Raw genomic sequence first — 25,509 nt, 5'->3', positions numbered from 1 at the left:
AAATATCCATCAAGAGGTAAATGGATTAAAAAATGTGCTATATACACACAATGGATAATTCAGCCTTAAAAAGGTAACAGTGCCGTCTGCGTAACTTGGATGAACTTACAGAGGACACTATGCTGAGCGAAACGAGCTAGTCGACAGAAGGATGAAGACTGCATGAACTCGCCTCTGTGAGGCGTCTGAAATAGTCCAACTCACATAAACAGTAGAACAGGGGTTATAAGAGGCTGGCCAGAGCCAAAGGCGGGGAATTGCTGTTCAGGGGGTGGGAAACATTGATACAAGGTGAGCGTCCACAGACCTGTTTGCAGCGCTGTGTAATGATCCTGTACTGGTTCACCTAAAAGTTCCTTAAGAGGGAAGATGTCAAGTTTAGTGTTCACAAATAATGGAAGCTAGAAAACACGCAAATAATATATAAAAACAAATAAAAAACAATTCAAAGGGGCACAGGAAGTTTTTGGAGGTGATGTTTATTACCCCAACTGGTGAACTGAATACACTAAAGATGTGCAGTGTTTGGTACAATTACACTTCAATAAAGCTGTTAAAAAATATTTCTACCTTCCATCTTTACTCTGAAACACTGGAAAACCACAAAGCCACACACGGCTTACACCATGTTTGCACTCTCAATCTCTTTGATGGACAGTGACAATCACTGCCTGTGAAAGCACCATAGTAAGAAGCTGGGGTTAGAAACCTCCCCCCCGTACATCCCACTTATTGGTGTGGAAATTCTGAACAAAGACAGTGAAAATCAACTTCATTGTTGTTTATTGGTTATTACCACAGAGACTCAGAACCTTGAATTCTTGGTTGCCAGGTCTTGGTTGAGAGTGCTAACAACCCCAACAAAAATTCAGAGTAACACATTTTATTTTAATCTGACAGAACCCCTAACCCAAAAGGCCACATCACATTAAATGACATCCAGTTTGACTTTGATGTTCATAGCTGCCAGTTCAGCTACAAAATACCGAAACACGTAAGGCACAGAAACAGTGTCGATGGTGTCACTGCGATTACACACAGTACAGTTGTATTTTCGGTTGCGCATGGCTGACCACGACGGAGGTGGCTTCTCCAGCAGCGGAGAGAGCAAACTGCCACACTTCACACACACGTGGGCTACTGACCGGTCAGAACAGTTGAAGAGGCGGTCGTGGAGTAGAAAAGAAGTTCCATGAGCTAAAAGAGCATCCCGCTCCATCTCCCCAAAGCGGATCCCACCCTGCACATTCCTTCCCCCAATGGGCTGGTTAGTGACTCTGTCCCTGGCTCCCGTGGTTCTGACCTGGAATTTGTCTGAGACCATGTGGCGTAACCGTTGGTAATAAACTACGCCTATGAAAATGTCTGCCTCCAGTTCCAGCCCACTGATGCCACTGTACAGTCTCTCGGTGCCATAGTAGTTGTAGCCAGCAGCCTTTAACATCTCACCGAAGTATTCCAAGGCCGAGTTCTCCTCCGAAAAGATGAAGGGTGTGGCATCGTGACAGAGACCATGCAGAGCTGCAGACTTGCCGGCCATGCTCTCAATTAACATGCCAATAGTCATTCGGGAGGGGAACCCGTGAGGGTTGAACAGAATGTCTGGGACCATCCCGCTTTCAGTAAAGGGCATGTCCTCGGCTGGCCACAGTCTGCTCAGGATGCCCTTCTGACCATGACGGCTGGCAAACTTGTCTCCAATGGTTGGATTCCGAGGGATTCTCACTGTGATGCAAACACACTTGAATTTCCCACTGCCGGTGTCATTACTACACACTTTGATGTTATCCACAATACAGTGTTCTTTACTCCTAGGAAAAATTACACCAACAAAAGGTCAAACCATTTCTCTAAACTCACACAGGTATGTAAGTTTTATATAAAATTAGTGCTTCATAAAGGGCATTTGCAAAACTTTTTCTTAGCTTTCTCTAATATCAACACATTTGGTATCCCTAAGGGTATCTAGGAATAGGGCTGCTGGTTATGTTCACTACCGAACTGTTCCTCAGAACAACTATTATGAAACTGGTTGAAGCCCTACAGTTAAAACCCTTTTTAGAGATATAAAATAAGCTAAAAAATTATTTATAAACTCAACATTTTAGCTAGGAAACATTCTTAATATGCACGAGAGAGATGGTCAAGCCTGAACAATACACTTGCCAACTAAACCAGAACTCTCATCAATGACAGCCGACAAGGAGCCAAGCAGAGGCGGCACAGCAGACAGCAACTTCGTCTCATCATGTAAACACCGATTCACTCACGACTGTAACAGTAACTGAGCTACCGCTCCCATTTCTCTGAAAAGTCTCCTGTTAAAAGATTACTTTCAACCACCTCCAGCAATTTCACTGAGAAATGGCCTCCAACATTAGCACCAGGCGCCCTGACTTACTTGTAGAACGTCACGGAGCTCTCCCCCGTGTTGAGGTTTATGTGGCTGTAGTACGGGTCTCCGTACTGCAGCTGTGCTCCAATGAACGGCAAGCCATCCGCATCTAACTTTTGCACAGTCCGCGGGTCACCAGGTCTGACTCCAAACACCAAGCTATCATCTCCTTGTTTAATTTTTTCAGAGAGATCTATGAACTCAGACTTGTAGACACTTCCATGGGCAAAGCCTCGTTCCCAAGAAGCCTTATTCACAATCTGTGAAGTCAAAGAATCAAGGGAGTGAATAAAAACGAGGATTTTCAAAATAAAACTTATCAGAATCATACTCGGTTTAGGGTAACTGGCATTCAATTGAAAAACTATGCACATTTTCCCGGTCATCTATCCTAACTACTAAAGCCCAGATGCTTGCTTATAAATGGCCTAAAACCTAATCACACACAAACACAAAAGGCAGAACTATCCAAGACTACTTCACATTCACTCAACATCTGCTCACCCACATACTCAAATGGGCATGAAATATGCGTACCTGAACATTCAGTGATAACCTTCAAGGCTGCCACTTTTAACTCAGACCAGGAACTGACCACTTAACAGAACACTCACATGCCAAATACTAGGCACCTGGGGACACAGAACTAGTCCTTGAGTGATCTAACAGTAAAGAAAATAGTAAAATGCTCAAAGAACAGAACCATCCTTGGCAAAACTTACCATGGCGTCTTCCATGTCATAGCCAGTGTAGGAAATGACAGCAACGATGGCGTTGGTCCCGATGGGGTAGCTGTCCATGTCATAGTGGTCGTACATGCATGGCCTCACCAAGGGGCTTTGTGGGGTCTGAAGACGATAGAGCTTATTGTCCGATCGGTCTTGGTAAGTGAGAAGCGGGAAACCCATAGTTTGCTTACCTACAAAGGGACAAACACCTTAGCATTTCGTTTCTCTCCTTGATTATAAAGTGATACATAAAACTGGGAACAACTAAACATTCACAGGACAGGAATGAACAAATCAGTCATGGCAGTTACATTTACAGTGTTACAGTGTCAAAATGTGCAACTGTCACAACCAGGCGAGGAAAACAGTGCCGAGAGGGAAAAAGGACAGAAATGTGTCTAATGTGATACCATTTACACATATTTGCAACACGCCCCAGGTAGCAATGCTACACCCAGTTTACGGGCCTGGGTAATGTAATAGAAGGGGGCGGGATGTAAAGGGCACATAAACACTACAGGGTATTACTGGAAGAGAAGAGTAAAAGGGGGCAGTGACTATTATTTAATTACTTTCTTATACACATATACAGGGCAAAATGTGAATATTTGTTCATTCTGGGTACTGCTATACAGGGAGTATTAAGACTCTGTACCTCTTTACAGTATCAATTCAACATAAATGATTTTAGAAACTAAAATGAATATGCATGCAGTGGAATTCTTTAAAATATAGGAAAGGAGACTGCCAGCAGTAGAGGATTCTTTCTACACAACCACTTTCAATACATAATTATAAGACCCAGAAAGAAAAAAAAAACAACCACATACACATACATGCCACCTAAAAGTACTGGACAGTAACCAAAAGAAGTCAGAAACTGGAGAGGAATTTACATTTGGGCAAAAGGAACTACACGGGGCGGATTTCCAGGTCAGTTGTTGATGTTATTATTATTATTATTTGGCCTATTGGCCCAGTCAGTGTAGTGGCTTCCACGTAGATAGAAAGCCCCAGTGTGACTAGCGTTAGGAGCCAAGAGACAGAGCTAAGAGCACTATCGCAACTGAAAAGGAGGCAAATTTCAGAAAGGAGAGAACCACACAGGAAAAGCCTAAAATTCTTTATATGAACTGATCCCAGATCATGGGCAGAGCCCTACATGGTGCATGCATGAGACTTTTCCAAGCAGACCCCAAGAGCGACTTCAGCTGCTGTATTCAGCTAAGTTATCTACCACTAAATCTAAAATCCCACACTCTTCAAAGGAACATAACAGAACATAACAAAGGAACAATCCATGGTCTTTAAAACATATCATTCATTCACAATATCCATGATACGATCCAGTATTAACACCAGACATAAAAGACACAGGAAACCATTTTGAAATTGACCATACTCAAAAATAAAAAAGAGCAATGAATGACGACATCCCAAGATGACCCAGACACTGGAATTAGCAGACAATGACTTTAAAACATCCATTGCATAACTGGATATTAAGAAAAGATACAAAGATATAAAGGAAAATATGTTCACAATGAAGATGATAATCTCAGAGAAAATTAAAACCATAAAAAAGAAATAAATGGAAATTCTGGAAAATAAAATATCTGAAATGGAACAAAAAGTGTGAACATAATGACAGATCAATAAAAATGATTCAATCTGAAGAGAAAAAAAAGATGGAAAAAGATAACAGAAACCCAGTGACTCACGGGACATCAAAACTTTAACATATATGACATATAACTAAAATCTCAGGACAGAAAGAATGGGGCAAAAGCATTATTTTTAGAAATAATGGCAGAAAACTTTATAAATTTATTAAGTTTTTTAAAGAACAGATTTAAGAAGGCCAGCGAACCCCAAGCAAGACAAACTCAAACAATATCTTACATAGGCACACCAGAGTCATTCTGCTATAAACCAAAAATAAAGAGAAAACCTTAAGGACAGAGGAGAAGTAACATATTACGCACAGGGAAACAACCTATAACTACCAACTGCTAACTAGAAGTGAGAGACCAACAGCAGACAGCTAATCTAGTATTTTCTTGTGGGGAAAAGTCCTGTCAAATCAGAAGTGTATACCCAGTTGCTTCAGGGGAAGAGGAAATAAAGATGAGTATTTCAAAGAAAGAAAAACTAAGAGAATTTGTAGCTAGCAACCTGCAACTGTAACAAATGTTGAAGGAAGTTTTCAGGCCAAAGGGAAATTACTCTCCAGGAAAACGAAACCACACTTTTGATAGTCAGGCAAAGACTCAGTAAGGACTAGGAAATAGGACGGCAATGGCGGAAGGAACAAGAGCACTGGAGAGAGAGTGATGTGGGCGGCTTGGAGCCGTCACAAATGGAATCACACATCTCAACAAACTCAAGTCATCGAACATTTTGCAAAAACTACCTTTTTCTTCAAAAATGTTAGTAACGAGGAAGACAAAGAAAGGCTAAAGTTCTGTTCTAACTCAAAGGAGACTAAAGAGACAACACAATTAACTATGAGGTGTAACCTTGGACCAGATGCTACATGGAAAAAAACTGCCATAAACCCTATTTTGGTACAACTGGTCAATGTCTGAACAAGGACTACAAAATGGTATGATAATGGCAATGTGAAATTTCCTGGCTTTAATACTTGCCCATAGTTATACAAGTGAACACCCTTGTTGGGAAATACACACGGAAATATTCAGGGTAAGGGGCACCAGGCCTACAACTTACCTTCACACAGAAACAGTACGAACGGGGCGGGTATTAACAAGATGTCAGTAAGCGTTACAGAGTTCTTTCTACCGGTCTCACGACTGTTCTCTGAGCTTGAAATTATTTCAAAGTAACACAAGTCAAAGTACGCCTGCCAGCATGCCCAAGCCACCTTACCCATCTGGCACTGGTACATGTTCCTTGGACTCTGGTTGTGGTCGGAGAAAGGGATGAAGTTGGCGATGACACTCAGCAGGCTGTGAGGGAAGAGCTCTTGGTGGGTGGTCACACCAGCAGAGACCTCTTTTTCAAAGACAGCAATATTCATGAACAGCTGGAGAGGAAGGCCGAGTGCTCACGTTAGCTCTTTCGCTGAGGTCAGCACTCCGAGTACGGAGAGGAATCCCCTCCCCCCAGCACACTGAACACAGCAGCAAGCCCAGGAAGCCCCCAGTCAGCACTACCACATGCCATACACACCGCATTATAAATCTACCCCGGACCCACTGTGAAGGGAGAGTGGAGGAAAGAAAATTTTTTAAGTGGGACAAAGTGCAGTTTTGCAACAGTAAAGATGTAGGAAAGACTGTGAGTGAATTTAAGGGAGCGAATGGTTCAGCCGCAGCACCCGAGGCAGAGCCGGGTGCAAGGAGCTCGGGAGCTGGGCAGGATGGAAAGGGCAGGCGACACGACACCGCCTCTCTCAGGCCCGATGTGTGAGTGGAGGGGGGAGCACATGAAAACTGCTTCTGGTTGGTCACAGAGGAGGCAGAAGAAAGTTTTCACTTCCTTTCAAATGCCTAACTGTTATTAAACAGTAACACTTTAAAAGGCAACAGTTGAAGTCTGTGGAAGTTGTGTATGACATGATCACATACACCCACCAAACACACAGCCCACACACCTGCTCCATAGTTCCAATCAGCTCTTCTTTGCCCAATTCCAAGTTCTGCACGGGCCGCACCAGCCGACAAGGAGTGGTGAAAAGGAACAGGCCTGGGTACAGACTTGGCTTTCCCGTAATGGGCACAAGGGCCACCTCCATCCAGGGAGGAATTCTTTTTTCTCTCAACACCTGTTTTCAACAGAAGGAGAGTTCAAACCAGAACAAGTGATGCACTTTACATCTATCCCTTGCCACCCGGGAAGCAGGCAGGATGGGGAAGGATGTGAAATACAAAAAGAAGTATCTTAAGAATTTACATTACTTGCACAGGTAACAAACACAGTGCCCTACCAGCCCCCTCCCCTCAGAGAATGCCACTCGCCCCATACCCACTGGCCAAAGCTCTGCTTTCTTGGGGCTCAGCCCCACTATCAGGCAGACTAGTGCTGGCTTAAAGGCTCAGACTGAGGGAAAAGGTAAACCAAGAATGTGCATGCAGACATCCTAACGGAAATTCTATTCTCTGGTGTGTAAAATACAGATTCTGGTTTTATTTTTTAATGTACCGTACTTTTCGGATTATAAAACGCACCCCCCCCCCCAAATTGGGGAGGAATAATGGTTGTTAATGATGCTGTTGAGTTCTATTTATATTTACATTGGTGAAATATGATGTTATTTACGTTACTAAATATTTTACCGCATTTTTTGCTTCTAAATTTTTTCCCTATTGCCCTCCTCTAAAACCTAGGTGCGTCTTATGGTCCAAAAAATACAGTATTTAATAAAAGGCCCTTACGCTTGAGACTTAAAAATAAAAGAACCTTCTATGAGTTAACTCTAGAGCAAAAGAAGAAATACAAACCAAAATTACAGAAATCTGAAAAAAAATAAGGAAACCTATATATTAGAACAAAGACACTACAATACAATTTTTAAAATGAACGTAAGAGAATTAAATTCTTAAAAGTTAAAAAAAGCATAGGTTAAGAAACTATAATAAAGATAAAGCCTGAAATTATGGGTCTACTTTGCATACCTCTAGGAAACAAAGACGAAATGGAGAAAACGGAGTCACGAGAACAAACCTCAACAGAGGTAGAAAGCTCAAAGAAAACCGATTTCCACATTAGAAACAAGCGTGCCAAAGAAAGCACCCATCGGACGGGCTCACGGGGATTTTTGCAGACCTGCCACTAGGTGGCCCAATGTTCCAAAACTGCTCCAGAGCACTGAAAACTTACAGAACACTCCTCCACTCTTGATAGAGTGGAGTTCAAAAAATCTTCCTAAGTTGTTAGTATAAGAAACTACTGATATTTCTTAAATAAAGAACACAACATGACAAAGTAGGATTTATTCCAGGAATTTAACACTCACCATTCACCACTATTATTAGGGAATGAATTAATACAATACAGCTAATATGTCTAAGGGAAAAATCTTATAATTTTTCCACAGATGCCAAAAAATTAAACACAGAATCTCAGATGCTACAACAATTCCACTTCTAGATATTCACTCAAAAAAAACCTGAAAGCAGGGACTCAAACAAAAACCTGCACACCCACGCGCACAGCAGCGTGACTCACAACGGCGGGAGGGGAGGGGCAACCCGAGTGTCCGTCTGCGCAGACACAAACACTGTGCGGGACACGTGGTTACTAGGAGGTGGGGAGGGCAGCGAGGAGTTAGTGTGGGACGGGCTCAAAGTTCCAGTTTTGGACGACGGGAAAGTCCGGAGGACGGACAGGGTGATGGATGCACAACAGCATGAATGTACTTAATGTCATTGAACTATATACACTTGAAAATGGTTAAAATGGTAAATTTTATGTATAGTTGCCAAAACAAAACACAACCAGCCCCACAGAGACCAGGGTAGAGAGTCAAAGCTGATATAATTAGAGAATCAAAATAAACAATAGTAACAGAATACTCACAAAACAAGCATCTATAAAATCTCTGCAAATGTATACAAATGAACAAATAAACAAACGGAGGAGGAAGGAAAGCTCTCCCTCACAGAACAGCAACAAACAGAACAAATGATGGGGTTAGAAAACAGCCATCTGGCAACTGTAACAGCAATAATTAACTCAGCACCGCATCATCAGTGGCACAGTAACAATTCTGCAGAGGACACAGCGCATCAACCACTGGATGGAAATTTGATGAGGAAAAGAAAAGGGCTTCCAAATTCTCTCCCCACAGATCACTGGTAAGAGAAACCTGTAATAACACAGAGTAGATTAACCTAAAAAAGAACAGCCTCAAAGTGATCAAACACTGATATCACTGGTCATGGAACAAGCCGTCATCACAGCTCCCGGACACGGCACCATGAGGAAGTGACACATAACCATGAATTAGGGGACAGTCTACACCACAGGAGCCTGCACTCTTAGAAAAGGTCAAGACATGAAAGGCTACGGAACTGTCCCAGATCAAAGGGGAGTGGAGAGACAGGACGAGGACAGGTACCACAGGGTTCTGCGGTGGTCACAGAGCAGAGGGGAAAGAGGCTCCGAAGGCCATGACCAAGACAACTGTGCAATCTCAGCCTCCGCCTTGGATTCCACCAACCTGATCTCCCTGAGGTTGGTAAAGCATGGCGGTTACTGAAGAGAAAAAGTTCTTGTGGTAAAATACACTGTAGTCTTTGTGGAAAAGGAACATGTCTGCACACTACCACCAAATGGTTCAGGAGAAAAAAATGTACATGTTTATAAAGAGCGGGAAAATGATAGCAATTGGCGCATCTGAGCAATGGGCATATTGCTCTTTGTGCTGTCCAAACACTTTTTAAGTCTAAAATTATATCAAAGTAAGGCAATTTTAAAAGCTAAAAACTACCATATCTTGCCATATATAATGGGTGCCCACATTTTGTATGCATTATACACAGGAATATTTTACCCATGTGCAGTGCACATCCTTACCTTCCCCTCAATAATTCGGGCAAAAAAACTGCACATTATACATTAGAAAATACGGGTTAAAACAAAAAACAAAAACAAACAAAACAAGAAACCCTGAAACGTAAATGAAATAAAACAGAGCACGAATTGCCAAAGAACAAGTCTTATAATGGCCAAGACTCATGTTAGAAGAAAATCCCAAAGAATGTCATTCTCAACTTTTTAATACATTTTCAAGACCAAGAAGGCAACAGGGTGACTTATATTTCACATATCTTTGACATTACTTGAAATATAAAGTTCATGTTTCAGGTCCCCTACTAGAATTTACAAAGAAGTTAAAATTTGTTAGGTTAGCAGACGAGGGCCTCAGTGAAACTACCAAAATAACAAACAAAAGTGAACAGGTCCAGTGTGTGTCACTGACCCCAACCTACAAGTTCAGTACCAGGGGATGGGAGGCACTTTCAGAATCAGCTCCTGACCCCCCAGACTTGCGAGCACTCTAGAATGCCCTGGGGCTACCTCAACAACTAGACGTGGACTGAAATCTAAGATTAAGGGAGGAACAATTCACAAAGACTCAAGGTCACCTTAAAATGCCGGAGAGAAGCTGCCACACTAGGAGCGAGCTCCTGATCCACCCAGCCAACCATGACACCGTCCAGCAGGACAGGGTAGCATTCAGCGTGAGGTCGGTGTGGCGCTCCGTCAACTGGAGTAACCCCTGGGAAAGGAACAGACAGAGTCACGAGTCACGACACCAGGGTGCTGTTTCCAACCTTAGAAACTCCTTTCAGAGGGGTCCACGGCTCCACCATCATTGTAGGTATCTAGCTATCTTGTCTCTAAACCAGAATGTTTTTCTACTTCTTAAGGAAGTTTCCAAATCATTTCAGCAAGGACACACGAGAACTAGCGACTCTGGCCTGTGGAGACCAGCAGGGACAAACTACACTTGACCGCTGTTATTCAGAGTCTGTATTGGCAAATCTGCCTACTCAGTAAAATTGATTTGTAACCCCAGTACCAATAACTAATGGTGCTTTTGGGATCACTCAGCGACCACACTGCACCACCACACGCCCCAGCTGCAGCCCAGCATGTGTTCCCGTCTCAGCTGACTGTAAACAAACACCCTCCTGGCAGGCTTCTCAGTGCCACGTGCACAGCGTTCTTGTGCTTCTGCGGGAGGGTTCCAGTGTTTAAACAGCCCCTGAGCACAGAGCCATGTGTGCCCCACGAGGAAAGTACATGTTAGAGCAGCATACAGTGCTACTGGCTGAGACCTCCAGGTTAGTGAAGCACAATGAACAGAGACACAGAAAACAAGGCTGTGTATCAACTCCTAACAAAAATGTGACCGGAGGCTCATAGGAACTGAACCTTTATTTCCCCTGGGAGCAGTGGCTTTTCCCTATACCCAGGGTTAGTTGTGACTTTATAAACAGAAGTACCACAGGCATATGGAAGCAACTGTAACTAAGTAAAAACAGAATACTCTTCCACAACCCATAAATCCCTGCTGAACACAGCAAGTGTACGAGGTATCAGAGGTTACCCACTTGGTGTTGGGCATTTTCCATGGTCTTCTTTCCCAGTACCAGAGCCTTTCCCATTTCTTGCATGGGATATATTCCCCACCTCTCCACATTCTTTCCTCCTTTCTACCCTTTCCTGAACTCTGACAGTTTAATCACTGGTAGGAAACAAAATGATTCTTTTCCTTGAAGAGAGAGAACCTGAAAATTACACTGGTTGTGACCTCTCAATCTTGAGCAATTGTGAATTACTTCCCCTGGGGATCCCTTCTGAAAGGCCATGGTCTAACTGCCAGTAATACTTTTAAGCAGAAATTTCTTGATTCGTGATCCAATGACTTTCTGGTTGCTAAAAATGTCTGCCACCTGCCCTGGCCGGTGTGGCTCAGTGATTGAGTGCCAGCCTGTGAATCAAAGGATCACAGGCTTGATTTCCAGTCAGGGCACATGCCCGGGTTGTGGGCCCAATTCCTGCACAGAAGAGTGAAAACAACTCCTGCAGAAACTCTCTGCTCAGCCCCAAGGCAGGGTAACTTCACAACCTCGCCCTGTGAAAACGCGCACACCCAACAAGACTGTTACCCTGTCCCGTACCCAGGTTGCAGAGCAAAGCCGGAATAGAGGCTGTGTACACAAACTGCGTGACGACCTCACACGTGGCTGTTAAGTGGTTCATCAAACCGCAGGGCTCCCCATCGGGGGTGTGCACAGGGCAAAGGAAACCCCAGGACTCCGGCAGCAGCTTGCGCACTGTGGTGGTCCTCATCTTGGCAAAGTCAGCCCCTCTGTGCACACAGCGGAAATGGGAGAGATAACGGACGAAGTTCAGCTTATCAGCCACAACACAAAGTCCAGAATCTTGCAGGAAGCCAAGGCCTTAATAAAACAAACGACATTCAAATACATGCTAAATTTAACAAAAAAAATTTTTTTTCTTAGAGGCTCTGATGAAAAACCTCAGAGCACACCACAAATCACACAGTGGGTTGTTACAAAGTTTACTAGTTTAGATGAACAGGAATACTCTACAAAAAGTTGTAAAAATCTCCAGATTTCACAAACTGCATCAGCCCTGACTGGTTCCCTATCTCCTCCACAACCTCCACCGTGGGGAAACTGTAAACAGAGAACAAAATAGTAAGAAATTCAATGGGATTCATCAGACAGGGCTGGATAATATACCAGCTATCATTAGTTCTAAAAGAAACTGCATTAGCCCTGGCTGGTGTAGCTCAGTAGATTGAGCACAGGCCTGCGAAGCAGAAGATGGCAGTTCGATTCCCAGTCAGGGCACATGCCTGGGTTGCAGGTCAGGTCCCAACAGGGGATGCATGAGAAAGCAACCATACATTGATGTCTCTCCCTCTCTCCTTCCCTTCCCCTCTAAAGATAAACAAATTAAAAAACTTAAAAAAAAAGACACTGTATTAGGTTCATCTGTTCAAAAATGCAGATTTCTGGGCCCTCAGTTGCCACTTTTAAGATTTCCAGGCCGTTCTGATGGGAGTGGCTCAGGGAAGGGCACGTGTCAGATGCCTGTGCAGGTGACTCTCCTCAGATCGTCACAGCTGGACGGAAGCCCCTGGGGCTCCTGTCGAAAGCCCTTCAGACTGACACACTTGTCAGAACTTGTAACGTGAAACCCAACAGTTCCCTTATATAAATAGAACTTCTCCCAGTGCTAAAAATCTACATTAAGCAAAGAATTTGAAAAACAAAACTAAAATGCACAGCAATTTTCCAAAGCCCATCTATTTAGTTTCACCTGTTTTGGAACGCAGATTCCCAGTAGCAAGAAGATATTCAAACGGTTTGGTAAGGTCTGTTCCCAGACTTAAAATCTTCATCAAATTTTCAGTGTTTATAGACATATTGGTCTTCTGAGCCTTCTTGTCTAAACCTATTTTAATAGATACTAACCACGCTTCCATTTTTTCCTGAAATAAAAAAAAATTAAAGTTTATTTGAAAGGCTATACTAAAATTACTAATAACAGAAAATGTCTGCCTGTTATCAATTTTTATCAGGGAAATTCTAGGCTGCTGAAAATTTTCAATCTAATTTTATGTCTAGAGCAGACAGAAACAAAAATTTTTATCTCTCAGAATTTAAATAAGAATGTCTGACTAAACAGGGAACTGGGAGATTTTTAATTTATTCTTCTCCATCTTTCATCCTAGGATGTTATCTCTTGGATTAAATCATTTTAAGGCTAATACTCAAAATAGAAAACACCACCAAACCAACTTGAGAAATTATCTGTGCAGCCAACACTACACACACACACACACACACACACACACCTCTCCTTACTCACAGTAACTATGCTCCGTGATGTTGCTGTGAACACTGAATTAGCAAGCACTAAGGCACTAAGCCAGGGGTGTCAAACTCATTTTCACCGGGGCCACATCAGCCTTGTGGTTGCCTTCAAAGGGCTGAATGTAATTTCAACTCCTTAACAGTTAAGGAGTAGTTACATTTACACAGTCCTAAAATTATTTCAGCCCTTTGAAGGCAGCTGTGAGGCTGATGTGGCCCCCAGTGAAAATGAGTTTGACACCCCTGTACGAAGCCATTACTCCTGGGTGCAAACAGGATTAGGTTCCTGAAGTCCCAAGTCACAACATTCTCATCAACTGACCAATACATAAGCTTGTTTTCTGTGTGTTTCTGATAAGAAACGCCTTGCTTTATGTTGCTGATTCACTACCATTGAACTCACAGCCTGCAGCACGAACTCACGACAGGACAGAGTTCATCTAGTGTGTGTATATTCTCATAAGGCGCGTCCCCGCCTTCCTGGGCTCAGGGACCCAATGCAGCACTTCAGCACTATGCCTGCGGGCCGTTTTAAACAAAATCACCAACCAAAAACACAAAAATGTCCCAAACAGACTCTTGTTCACAGTATAAAAGCTGCAGTGAGATGGCCAAGCATCACCTCCTGGGCCTCAGGGGGCACGTGGGCTCTGAGACACCCCAATTTTACCCCTCCATGCAAGTCTGCAGAGGACCACAAAAGCTGCGAACGCTGATGCTGGATTACAAGTAAATCCCTGTGAGCAGGAGAGTTGGAAACAGGGATTCTGCAAAGGAAGGAGACTGTGCACTGTATGTACACAGGCCGCTTACATTTTATCATCAATGTCATGACCAAGATTTGATGCTGCCTCTACTTGACTCACATAAAAACGTCAGGCATTTCTGAACCCAGTACAAGCTAGGATGTTTGATTAAGTACCTTACTGGTAGACAAACAAAAAATGGGAAAAAGAAATGATATACGTTGCCAAAATGAGAAATTATAGACATGCAGGAAACATCACCGGGTGCTGTCACCTGTCCACGAAGGCACACGGCCCGGCTGAAGCGGCCGGCATGCACCCACCTTCAGAAACATGAGGAAGAGCTGTCCGGGTGTGAGCACCTCCTGATTCACTAAACTGTCAGGATTGTCCTCCATGCACTCTCCTTTGGCCAAAGCAAACAGCTTCCGGGTCATGAGACAAAGTACATAAAACTTTTCAGTATTAGATTTCAAGTGGATACAGATGCACTGGCTGTCAAAATAGAAAGAAAAGGCTGAACTGATCCAGAGGGTACTACTACTTGCCATTCTACTTATCAAGGCCTCTAATTCATGTTTACTTAAAAGTTCTTACTTATATTCCCTTTGAACAGGAAAAAAATCCCTTTTTATCTTTTAGGCAGTATCAGCAAAAGAACAGGACACAGTCACAAACAAGGTCTAGAGCTGTGTGGGCCAACATGGTACTGACAAGCCACACGGGCAATTCAAGTCTCACTGAATTAAATGGAATAAAATTAAGAATTCAGCTTCCCAGTCACATGGCCATTCAAGTGCTCAACATGGCCTGTGGCTGTGGACTGGACCGCGTTGATCCCAGAGCAGGTCACCAAAGACAGAGCCCTTGCTTTGGATAATAAAGGGACATGGTGCCTACAACATTTAAATGGTCAGAAAGAAAAACATTTATGTGTAGAGAGAAAAAGCCAATGTAATAAGTGTTAATAGTCAGTCGGTATAAGTGTCCAATGCACTATTTTTGCAGCAATTCTGAAAGGTCGAAGTTATTTCAAAACAAAAGTTAAAAAGCACACTAGAATAAAATGATACTACCACAAACCAGAGGAGGTGGGGACAGCCACAGAAATAAAAGTAGCTGCTGCTTCATTGGACCAGAATTCTACCCGCAAGTCCATTCGGATTCCCAGATGACCCCTCAGCCCCAACCACATCGACACCAAGGACCAGTAACCCCTCCCTCCCCGGCCACTGAAACCAGTTCAGGTAAAAGCACACTTACTTAAACAGATACTCAGCGGCCTGTTCATTCGAATACCAGTCAGGGAGACTGAGTTTTACCCGGAAGCGCTCACCCAGATAGTCAAGGACCTGCTTTTGTGTAGAGCAGCCCTCGTCCATCACAATCCTTAACATCTGAGAAACCGAGTTCCTGAAGAAAGAGTTGTCTTCTTTCCCTTTGATGAGCTCCTGGAAGATCTGGTAATCAGAAAAGCTGACAAGTGCCTAGAATAGAAAAGAGATTTTCTTTTGAATCACTAATAATAACTAAACCAGCCAATTCATTCGGTAACAAATGTCTCCCCTTTTTTTCAACACCCAAGAAAAATGAACACTTCACTATGATAAACCTGAAGGGCACTGCTTGTAAGATGGGCATCTTGGTGTCCACCTTTGTCCAATAATCCTTGCCTACTGGAACTCACAAGCTTGTGCAGTCTCCTCCCACACCAAATCACAGCCTACGTGACTGAGAGAACATGGCTAGAATGCCAACACTCAACTCTCAAGGCCAGGTTACAAGGCCAATGTGGCTTCCCCATCGTTTTCCTGGCTAACTCTCTGGGGAAGATGGCTGCCCCAAGCAGCCTATTAGGGAGGCCCAGTGGAGAGTAACTGAGACCTCCAGCCAGGAAGGAACCACCTCGGAAGTGGATTCTTCAGCCCTAGTCCAGCCTTCTACACAACTACAGCCCATCACGACATTGCACTGCCACCTGGAGACCCAGGTCAGAGCTGCCCATATTCCTGACCAAAGAAACTGGGACAGAGAAATATTCACTGATGTGTTTTCAACCATTGAAGTACACGGCAATGTGCCACAGAGCAGTAGGTAACTAGTACAGCAAGAGCTCTGATAAGGAAAACCTGTTCCCTCTGCACAGGACATGACTTCTAACGACTCTCTTCCTGACGAAAATATATATTCACTAAGTCACACCTTAAGTGCAAATCCCAAAGGGAGAAAGAACAATTCTTTCTGGTAAATAAAGTTCAACATAACCGTGCCATTTTCCAAGTAGTGAAGGTTCATATTGACAGCAGAATGTTCTTCCCTCACACAGTGCATTGATACTCCTGTTGGAACAGAGCGAAAAGTCAGAAACTCAGTAACGCTGTAACTGCTTCAACTATTTTATTCTCAGTTATCTTTACCCTCTTAGAAATAATTGTGGCCAAATCATTAAGTTTAGCCAAGACGAGCAAACAAAAATACCTCTAGACCTTGCCAAATTTCCCCTGCGGTGCAAAATCTCCCTCAGGGGCCAGGCGGCTGCCCACCAGAGACCCCCGGGGGAGTGCCACGGTGCCCGACCCAGAAGACTGGGGGCCCACACTCACCTCTGGCCAAGTCAGGCCAGCCTCCAGCTTCAGACGCAGGAACATAAATACACGTTATTTCAGTTTGAAAGGTAACAGAAAGTAGTTCTGCTACTATGAAATCTTAACACAGAAATGCTTAACAGAACAAAAAAATATATATATAGGGGTGGGCAAAAGTAGGTTTATAGTTGTGAGTACACAAGACAGGGTTTATTCTTATATGATTATTTGTTAATTATTGTATTATTTTCCCTACCAACAACTGTAAACCTACATTGGTCCACCCCTGTATATGAGAGAAAAATATCAGACTCTATTTAGATACATCTCCTTTTTTTAATTTTTATAAAAGATTTTATTTATTTATTTATTTTTAGAGAGAGGAGAAGGGAGGGGAAAAGAAAGGAAGAGAAACAACAATTCGAGAGACACATCAGTTGGTTGTCTCTCATAAGCCCCAACCAGAGATGTGGCCTGCAACCCAAGCATGTGCCCTGAGAATTGAACCAGCGACCTTTTGCTTTGTGGGATGATGCCCAACCCACTGAGCCACACCAGTCAGGGCACATCTCCTTTTAAAAAAAAAAATGGGGTGGGGGGGGTGTTTAAAAGTTTTCTAAAAGAACATTCTAAAAATCACTACAACTTACCATACTGAGTATAGCCAGGTCCCCTGGCCTTCCACTTTGGTCTGATCATTGCAATGGGGAAATTTCTCCGAGGCATAATCAACATTCGGATGACCTTTTCAATGCCATTGACTATAAAATAGCCTCCCATTTCCTACCAAAGAGATGAATTGTAATTTGGTAAGCAAATATAACTAACTGTAAATATGAAACTGACCAACTGCAAACACCCACTCCACTCCCAGCAGACACAGCGCAACATGCAGACGAAGAGGAACATGTAGGGGAAGAGGCCGTGGGTCCCTGGGAAACTGTCAGTTTGCAAATTAAGTCTTCTCGAGTACATGAAAAGGTCTAGGAGCCTGGGAGAAAGTATGGACAGAAGTCAAGAGACTTTCTCTACCAGACAAGTTCGATCTAACTTGCCTTTCTCTTCCCTAAAATGACTTAAATCTTCAAACGACATTAAACAAGCAAACAAATTATTCCAAAGAAAAGTCTAAAAATGAAAATAGTAACCATTTTCCCTCCAGACAAGTATGGTTTCCTAAATAAGTTTAAAAACTGATGAGCATACACAAACCCTGAAAACCAGAAATTCAAATTAACAGAAAAATATTTTTAATCCCTCCAGTATATATAACATTTCTGTAATAAATAAAGAGCTTCTATGAAGCAGGCGGGTCACACTAGGTGCTCTGTGTTATCATAACGTTTAGCCTCACAACAATGAGTAAGAGAGCTAGTGTGCCCGTTCTTAGGAGAGGAAATGGACTAGGGGAAACTAACTTCCTAAAGCCGTGGTACAACCAATAAGTGTAGCAGCTGGGTGTCAAACCCAGATCTGACACCAAAACCTTCTTCCCACCAGGTAACAGTCTCTATTGTAGGCAGTCTGCATATACTGGATTACTTCAACACAATACTGCAAAGCCACCTAACACAACTAAAAAGAAATGCAAAGAAAAGGCATATGAAGCACTTAATATGCTCACAGAATCTTACCATCTGTAAAGCAGACATTTTGAACATTTTGTGGTTTAAGATGGCTTTAAAAACAGAAATATGTCTCTAAATATATACCATTCAGAAAATTAGGGGTTAAAACCTACCAATTCTTCCCCCATAATAACATATCCGCTAACTGCATAGCCAGTTTTTCATACATTGCGTCATTTGAAACTCATGATGAGTGGTGCACAGTAGGCAGACTACATGTATATGTCCCATTTTACCTGCCCACAATTGGAGGCAGAGAAAGAAAACTGACTCCCGCTGGCAAGCTTCATTTCTTCTCACTCCCAGCTCGGGCCCTTTCTACTGTCACCTGCCCATTCAATGCCCTGGACCCCTGAAATTACCTCTGGCTCCTCATGGTGCTCAATGAGGGCTTTTGGAGATAGGCTGTGTAAGTTGCAAAGCTTAGACTTCACCATGATGGGAACATAACCAAGAAACTGCTTAATGGTTCCTTTTGAGATTCCATTCACTGCCCAGCTGATATCGGCCTAAATGAAAAAAATTATTTACAAAAAAAGAAAAGCATCTCAATCTACAAGAACAAATGAATATTTTAAAAGAAGAAGAAGACTGTATATTAGATGACCTTATGTTTCAGATTTAAAAGCTGGGATCTCTTGGACAGTACCAAGAAAGCAGAATTCTGGTTATATCTTAAGGGACACCAATATTCTGAGACATGTACAGTGTGTGAGTAACACACTGTCACTTGCACTCACCGTCAACTTTCCCCGGTAGGTACTCCTCCGGCCTCGGCATTCTGCAGGATAAACATTGAGCTCTTTGCAGATGCTCCCTTTGGGGACTGTGGGGGGACTGATGACAGCATCCACAATAGTAAGAGAGATACGCTCATCTTTGAAAGCAAATTCAAATGAAGGTATAGCCTGAAATACAAGTTGCACTATTAATTGCTTGCATATCCAAGGTACCTTTTCACTAATACCATAAATTTTCTACAAATATTGTTGCCTAAAATGCTACTGTGACACATCTAAAAAGACAGTTAAAGCTACATCCAGTCTACTCATACCCTCACTATGCACTAAAAAGCATAAGGCATTAACTCGGATTACCATGTGTTAAATTCTTGGGTAGACGCTAAGGATACCATTGTGCACAGAACAAAGTTATCCTCTGAATCAAGGAGTGCCTTCTCTCTTCTCACCTTGTACCCTCTACATGCATAGCAAGACTGGTGGGACTGCTGCTAACAAAGCAAGGATATGGATGCATCAAGTGATTCAGGACCCGACATTCTAATGCCACTCTTCAGGCTGATATTAGTACATTTCATTCTGCACTCTCTTACTTAAGCTGGAGCCCTGCAAAGGGAAAGGTGCTACCATGGTGGGTATTTTCCTTCCACAGCATCTGCTCTTCTACCCCCTGGGGAAAGCTTTGCTGTTCCACTGAGCTCTCCTATATATTAACTACAAACACTCTACTATGGCTGGGAAGATCAACCCATACGGGCCACTTACTCTCACAGTACCCACTGTCCCACAAAACACTATGGTTCCCAATCCCATATAAATCCAGGAATCACAAATACATCTTCTGGTCGACTTGACCTCAAGCCTGGCGCTGAGCCTGGCACGATCAGTAAGGACGGCTATTTGGGATTACAGTATACTGTGACCTCTCAGCCAACTCATCTGTCTGGAACCCTGACCCGCCTGTGCCCCACTCCGCCTCTTGGGTCTCCCCTTCCCGCGTCTCCCACCCGCCGCCCGCCTCCAGCTCCTCTGGACCCCCTCCTCCGCTCAACCTAGACGCGCCAGAGAGCGCCGAGCTGCTAGGAGCCTGGAGGTGCCGCACTCACCTGCACCGCGTGGCTGAGCCCCTCGCGCACCGCGTAGTTGAAGGACTCGACGTGCGCCTGAGTCAGCTCCTGCAGCGCCGGCTTCTGTTGCTCCCGCGGGACCCCGTAGGAGGGATCCGTCAAGTGCTTGAGGCTGGGCCCGCTGGGCAAGCCCCGCCACCGGCCGCCAGGATCCATGTGTGCAGCAGTGCACGCCGGGCGCCAGCGAGCCTGCCCAGCGCCGGAAAGAGGAACAGGGTCCACAGCCTACTGGAAAATGCAGCTCCTCTATTTCCGCCGGATCTTAGCCCGTTCATTTTATAGGGTCGACTTGGAACCGAAACCGTGGAGGGAAGGGGCCGGATTGAAACTGTGCGGTGATAGAGTGCGTCCCTCCCAACTCAGTATTCCCCTGTGGCTCTCGTTCGCTCCATCAGTCAGGGCCCGGGGAGACCAGTCTGCAAAGGTCCCTCTTATTCCCCTAGACCGTCTGCCGACTGTTGCTGGTGCGGACCCTGGACAGACCACGGCATCCTGGCTTCGAGGGAAAATTTGGCTGACTGCTCTCTCTACCCAACTCGAGTTGCAAAGGTTCCTCACAGGAGGACCAAGAAATGGTATGCCCTCGCTGCCAGTTTAGCCCCCCTCGTCTTGCAGGCGGAGTCCTGGGGTACTGTGTATGGCAGCGTCCTAGGGGCCTCCCAGTGGTCCCCAACCTTTTTGGCACCAGGAAGTGGTTTCATGGAAGACAATTTTTCCACATGGGGTGGGGTGGGGGATGGTTTCAGGATGATTCAAGCGCATTACATTTATTGTGCACTTTATTTCTACTAGTATTACACTGTAATATATAATGAAATAATTATACAACTCACCATAATGCAGAATCAGTGGGAGCCCTGAGCTTGTTTCTCTTTAACTAAATGGTCCCATCTTGGGGTGGGGGAGGATAATCTGTATTTGCAGCCGCTCCCCAGCACTAGCATCCCTGCCTCAGCTCCACCTTGGGTCATCAGGAATTAGATTCCCTTGAGGAGCTGGCAACCGAGATCCCTCCCATCTGCAGTTCACAGTGGGAGTCGGCTCCTACGACAATCTGATAGGCTCTGCTGATCTTACAGGAGGCGGAGCTCAGGTGGTAAAGCTAACGACGGGGAGCAGCTCTAAACACAGAAGAAGCTTCGCTCCTTCGACTGACCCTCACCTCCTGCTGTGCGGCCCCCAGCACCCGGTCAATCGCCTGGGGGGTGGGGACCCCTGCTTAGGTCTGAGTCCTAGGAATCACTGCCTCAGAAATAGGGACTGATCAGGGAATTTATCAGGCCTGAGGCGTCTCAATTTCATGTGAGTGTGTGTGTGTGTGTGTGTGTGTGTGTGTGTGTGGTACTGGGGTAAAATCAACAGACAATACACCACACACACAAATTGTACCCGTTGGTAGGTTTTGACCTGTATATACACTGGTGACACCATTGCCATAATTAAGATAAGGAATCAGAATACCACTCCCCAGTGTCCGGCCCTTTGGAACCCCTCTCTCTAGTCCATTTCATCTACTTCCTGAGATTCTGGCCTGTTGTTTGCCTTCTTGTGGTATCTCCGTCTGGTTTTGATATCAAGACTATTAATATACAATGACTTGGGAAGTGTTCTCTCCACTTCCACATTTTGTAAAAGTTTGTGAAGGATTGGTGTTAATTTCTTTTTGAACACCTGGTAGAGTTCACCAGTAAATCTATCTGGGGCTATTCCATTTTGGAAGATTTTTGATTATTCATTCTCTCTACTTGTTAGGTCTATTTAGATTTTCTGTCTTCTTGAGTCAGTGTCATTAGGTCTGTCTTTCTATAAAATGTCCCATTTCGTGTAGATTACCAAATTCTTTGGCATGCAGTTGTTCATAGGGTTTCTCTACAATGCTCTTTATTTGTGTTGTAGTAATGCCCCTCTTTCTTTTCTAATTTTAGTAATTTGATTTCTAAAGAAATATTTCCTAAAGAAAGAGAGAGAGAGAGAGAGATAAATTGTGGTCAGTCTAGCTAAAGTTTTATCTATTCTGAGGATCTTTTCAAAGCATCAACTTTTGGTCTCATTGATTTGCTCTATTGTTTTTCTATTCTCTATTTACTTAATTTCCATTGTAATATTTTTTTCTACTTTTGGTGGATTTACCCTCTTCTTTTTCTAGTTTCTTAAGGTGGAAACAAAAATGTAATGATTATTGATTTGAGGTTTTTTTAAAATCCTTATGTGAAGCAATGTTTCTTTTTTTTTAAGCTTTTATATATTTATTCTTAGAGGGGAAGGGAAGGATAGAAGGAGAGAAATGTCAATGTATGGTTGCCTCTCTGAGTTCCCTGCTGGGAACTGGCCTGCAACCCAGGCATGTGCCCTGACTGGGAATCGAACCACAATAGTCTGGTTTGCAGGCCCGCGCTCAATCCACTGAGCTACACCCGCCAGGGCCCAATGTTTCTTAATGAGAAGGAGGGAGGGCAAGAGGGAGGGAGGGAGAGAGAAACATTAATGGGAGAGAGAAATATACGTCACTTGCCCCCTGTATGTGCCCCAATCAGGGATTGAATCCTCAAGCTAGGTATGTACCCTGACCAGGGATCGAATCTGCAACCTTTTGGGACACAGGATGATGTTCCAAGTAACTGAGCCAGGGCAATTTGAGATTTTTAAAAATATATATTTTATTGATTATGCTATTACAGTTGTCCCATCCCCCCTTATTCCCCTCCACCATGAACCCCCCACCACCAGCAATCTGCCCCCTTAGTTCATGTCCATGGGTCATACATATAAGTTATTTGGCTTCTACATTTCCCATACTATTTTTAATCTCCCCCTGTCTATTTTGTGCCTAATTTATTCTTCCTATTCCCCTTACCTTTTCCCTATTCCATCCTCTTCCCCTCCCTGCTGATAATCCTCTGTTTGATCTCCATTTCTGTGATTCTGTTCCTGTTCTAGTTGTTTGCTTAGTCTTTTTTTTTTTAGGTTCAGTTGTTGATAATTGTGACTTTGTTGTCATTTTACTGTTCAAATTTTGATCATTTTCTTTTTCTTAGATAAGTCCCTTTAACATTTCATATAATAAGGGTTTGGTGTTGATGAACTCCTTTAACTTGACCTTATCTCAGAAGCATTTTATCTGCCATTCCATTCTAAATGATAGCTTTGCTGCATAAAGTAATCTTGGATGGAGGTCCTTGCCTTTCATGACTCCAGATACTCCTTTCCAGCTCCTTCTTGCCTGTAAGGTTTCTTTGGAGAAATCAGCTGACAGTCTGATGGGAACTCCTTTGTAGGTAACTGTCTCCTTTTCTCTTGTTGCTTTTAAGATTCTCTCCTTATCTTTAATCTTGGGTAATGTAAGTATGATGTGCCTTGGCGTGTGCTTCCTTAGGTCCAACTTCTTTGGGACTCTCTGAGCTTCCTCAGTTTCCTGGAATTTTGTCTCCTTTGCCAGATTGGGGAAGTTCTCCTTCATTATCTTTTCAATTAAGTTTTCAATTTCTTGCTGTTGTTCTTCTCCTTCTGACACCCCTTCGATTCATATGTTGGAATGTTTCAAGTTGTCCTGGAGGCTTATGCTAAGTCTCTCCTCATGTTTTTGAATTCTCATTTCTTCATTCTGTTCTGGTTCAATGTTTCTTTCTTCCTTCTGCTCCAAATAGTGGATTTGAGTCCTGGTTTCCTTCCCTTCACTGTTGGGCCCTGTGCATTTTCCTTTATTTCACTTTTCATAACCTTCACTTTTTCTTCTATTTTGTGACCATACTCAGCCAATTCTGTGAGCATCCTGATCACCAGTGTTTTGAACTCTGCATATAATAGGTTGGCTATCTCTTCATTGCTTCATTGTATTTTTTGTGGAGCTTTGATCTGTTCTTTCATTTGGGCCTTTATTTTTTGGTCTTGGTGCACCTGTTACATAGTAAGGGGTGGAGCTTTAGGTATTCATCTGGGTAGGGCAACCCATATCATTGCATTGTGGCTGGATATGGGTGAGAGGTCTGAGAGGGAACAGTGCTACTTGCTCAGTTCTTGTCAGGCTTTCAGTCACTTCCCTTGCTACCGACAAGCAAATTGGGCCCTTTTGGTGTTGATTCTTGGGTGGATGGGTTTGTGTACATTCTAGGACCCTGTGGCTTCTCCAGTGACCTCTCCCATGAGGCTTGGAGTTTATCCTGCTGCAGCAACATCCACAGGTTTTGTCAGTCAGAGGTTTTGAGGCTTTATTCCCCTTCCACAGAAACCTAGGTTGTGCAGTCTGTCTTGCTCCCCAGTTGCTCCTCCCAGTTTGTCAGCACACAAATGTGGGACCACCCAGTCTGCCAGCTGCTACTTCACCCACCCTGGTCCTCTAGCCACCGCCTTCCCTCAAGTCCTCTCCAATCCAGCTGCCGGTCTCTACCCCTCCTACTGGTCTGGATGAATGTTACTTCTTTAATTCCTTGGTTATTGGACTTCCATACAGTTCAATCTTCTGTCAGTTCTGGCTGTTTTTGTTCTTAAATTTGTTGTTATGCCTCTTTTGGTTGTGCAAGGAGGCACAGTATATCTACCTACCATCTTGACTGGAAGTCTCATGAGATCTTTTTTTAAGAGTAGCCATTTAAAGATATAAAATTCCCTTTAGGCACAGCTTTAGCTGCATTCCATAAATTTTGGTATGTTTTTATTTTCATTTATCTCAAAGTACTTTCTAATTTTTCTTGAGATTTATTTCTTTGGTCCATTGATTATTTAAAACTGTACTTTTAATTTTCCACATGTTTGTGATTTCCCCAAATTTCTCAATGATTTCTAATTTATTCAATTGTGGTCAGAGAACAGATATAGTATGATTTCAATCATTTTTAACTTAGTGAGAATTGTGTTTGTAGTCTAGCATATGATTTATTCCAGAGAATGTTCCATGTGCACTTGAGAAAAGTGTGTATTTAGCTGTTAGGTGGAGAGTTCTATAGATATTGGTCATATCTAGTTGGTTTATAATGTTTTCTATTTCCCTGGTTTTCTGACTAGCTATTCTATTCATTATTGAAAATGGGAAATTGAAAGTTTCAACTAACATTGTTGAATTGCCGCTCTCTTCAATTGTGCCAGTTTTTGCTTCATGTATCTTATGGTTCTGTTGCTAAGGTGCATATGTTTATAACTGTCATCTCTTCCTGAAGGATTGATCCTTTTATTATTAAAAAATGT

General features: G+C 43.3%; 1 protein-coding gene across 1 annotated transcript; it reads right to left on the bottom strand.

Moving 5' to 3' along the window:
- Positions 1–463: 463 nt before the first annotated feature.
- Positions 464–20,907, bottom strand: POLR1B (RNA polymerase I subunit B). Its single transcript, XM_037038684.1, has 15 exons — positions 20,311–20,907; positions 19,205–19,372; positions 18,827–18,973; positions 17,487–17,619; positions 16,454–16,590; positions 15,515–15,738; positions 14,575–14,746; positions 12,949–13,120; positions 11,778–12,059; positions 10,236–10,369; positions 6,740–6,910; positions 6,013–6,169; positions 3,118–3,314; positions 2,402–2,655; positions 464–1,811 (listed from the first exon to the last, which is right to left on the bottom strand). The coding sequence occupies exons 1-15, from the start codon at positions 20,485–20,487 to the stop codon at positions 929–931; spliced, it is 3,408 nt and encodes a 1,135-aa protein (XP_036894579.1). The 5' UTR covers positions 20,488–20,907; the 3' UTR covers positions 464–928.
- Between the last annotated feature and the right edge of the window lie 4,602 nt (positions 20,908–25,509).

Source organism: Sturnira hondurensis, unplaced genomic scaffold (assembly GCF_014824575.4).
Source record: "Sturnira hondurensis isolate 20B ecotype Veracruz unplaced genomic scaffold, ASM1482457v3 Scaffold0002039, whole genome shotgun sequence".
In the NCBI taxonomy this organism is placed as follows: domain Eukaryota; kingdom Metazoa; phylum Chordata; class Mammalia; order Chiroptera; family Phyllostomidae; genus Sturnira; species Sturnira hondurensis.
The sequence above is the reverse complement of the archived record's forward strand: the minus strand, read 5'-3'. Positions and strand labels throughout refer to the sequence as shown.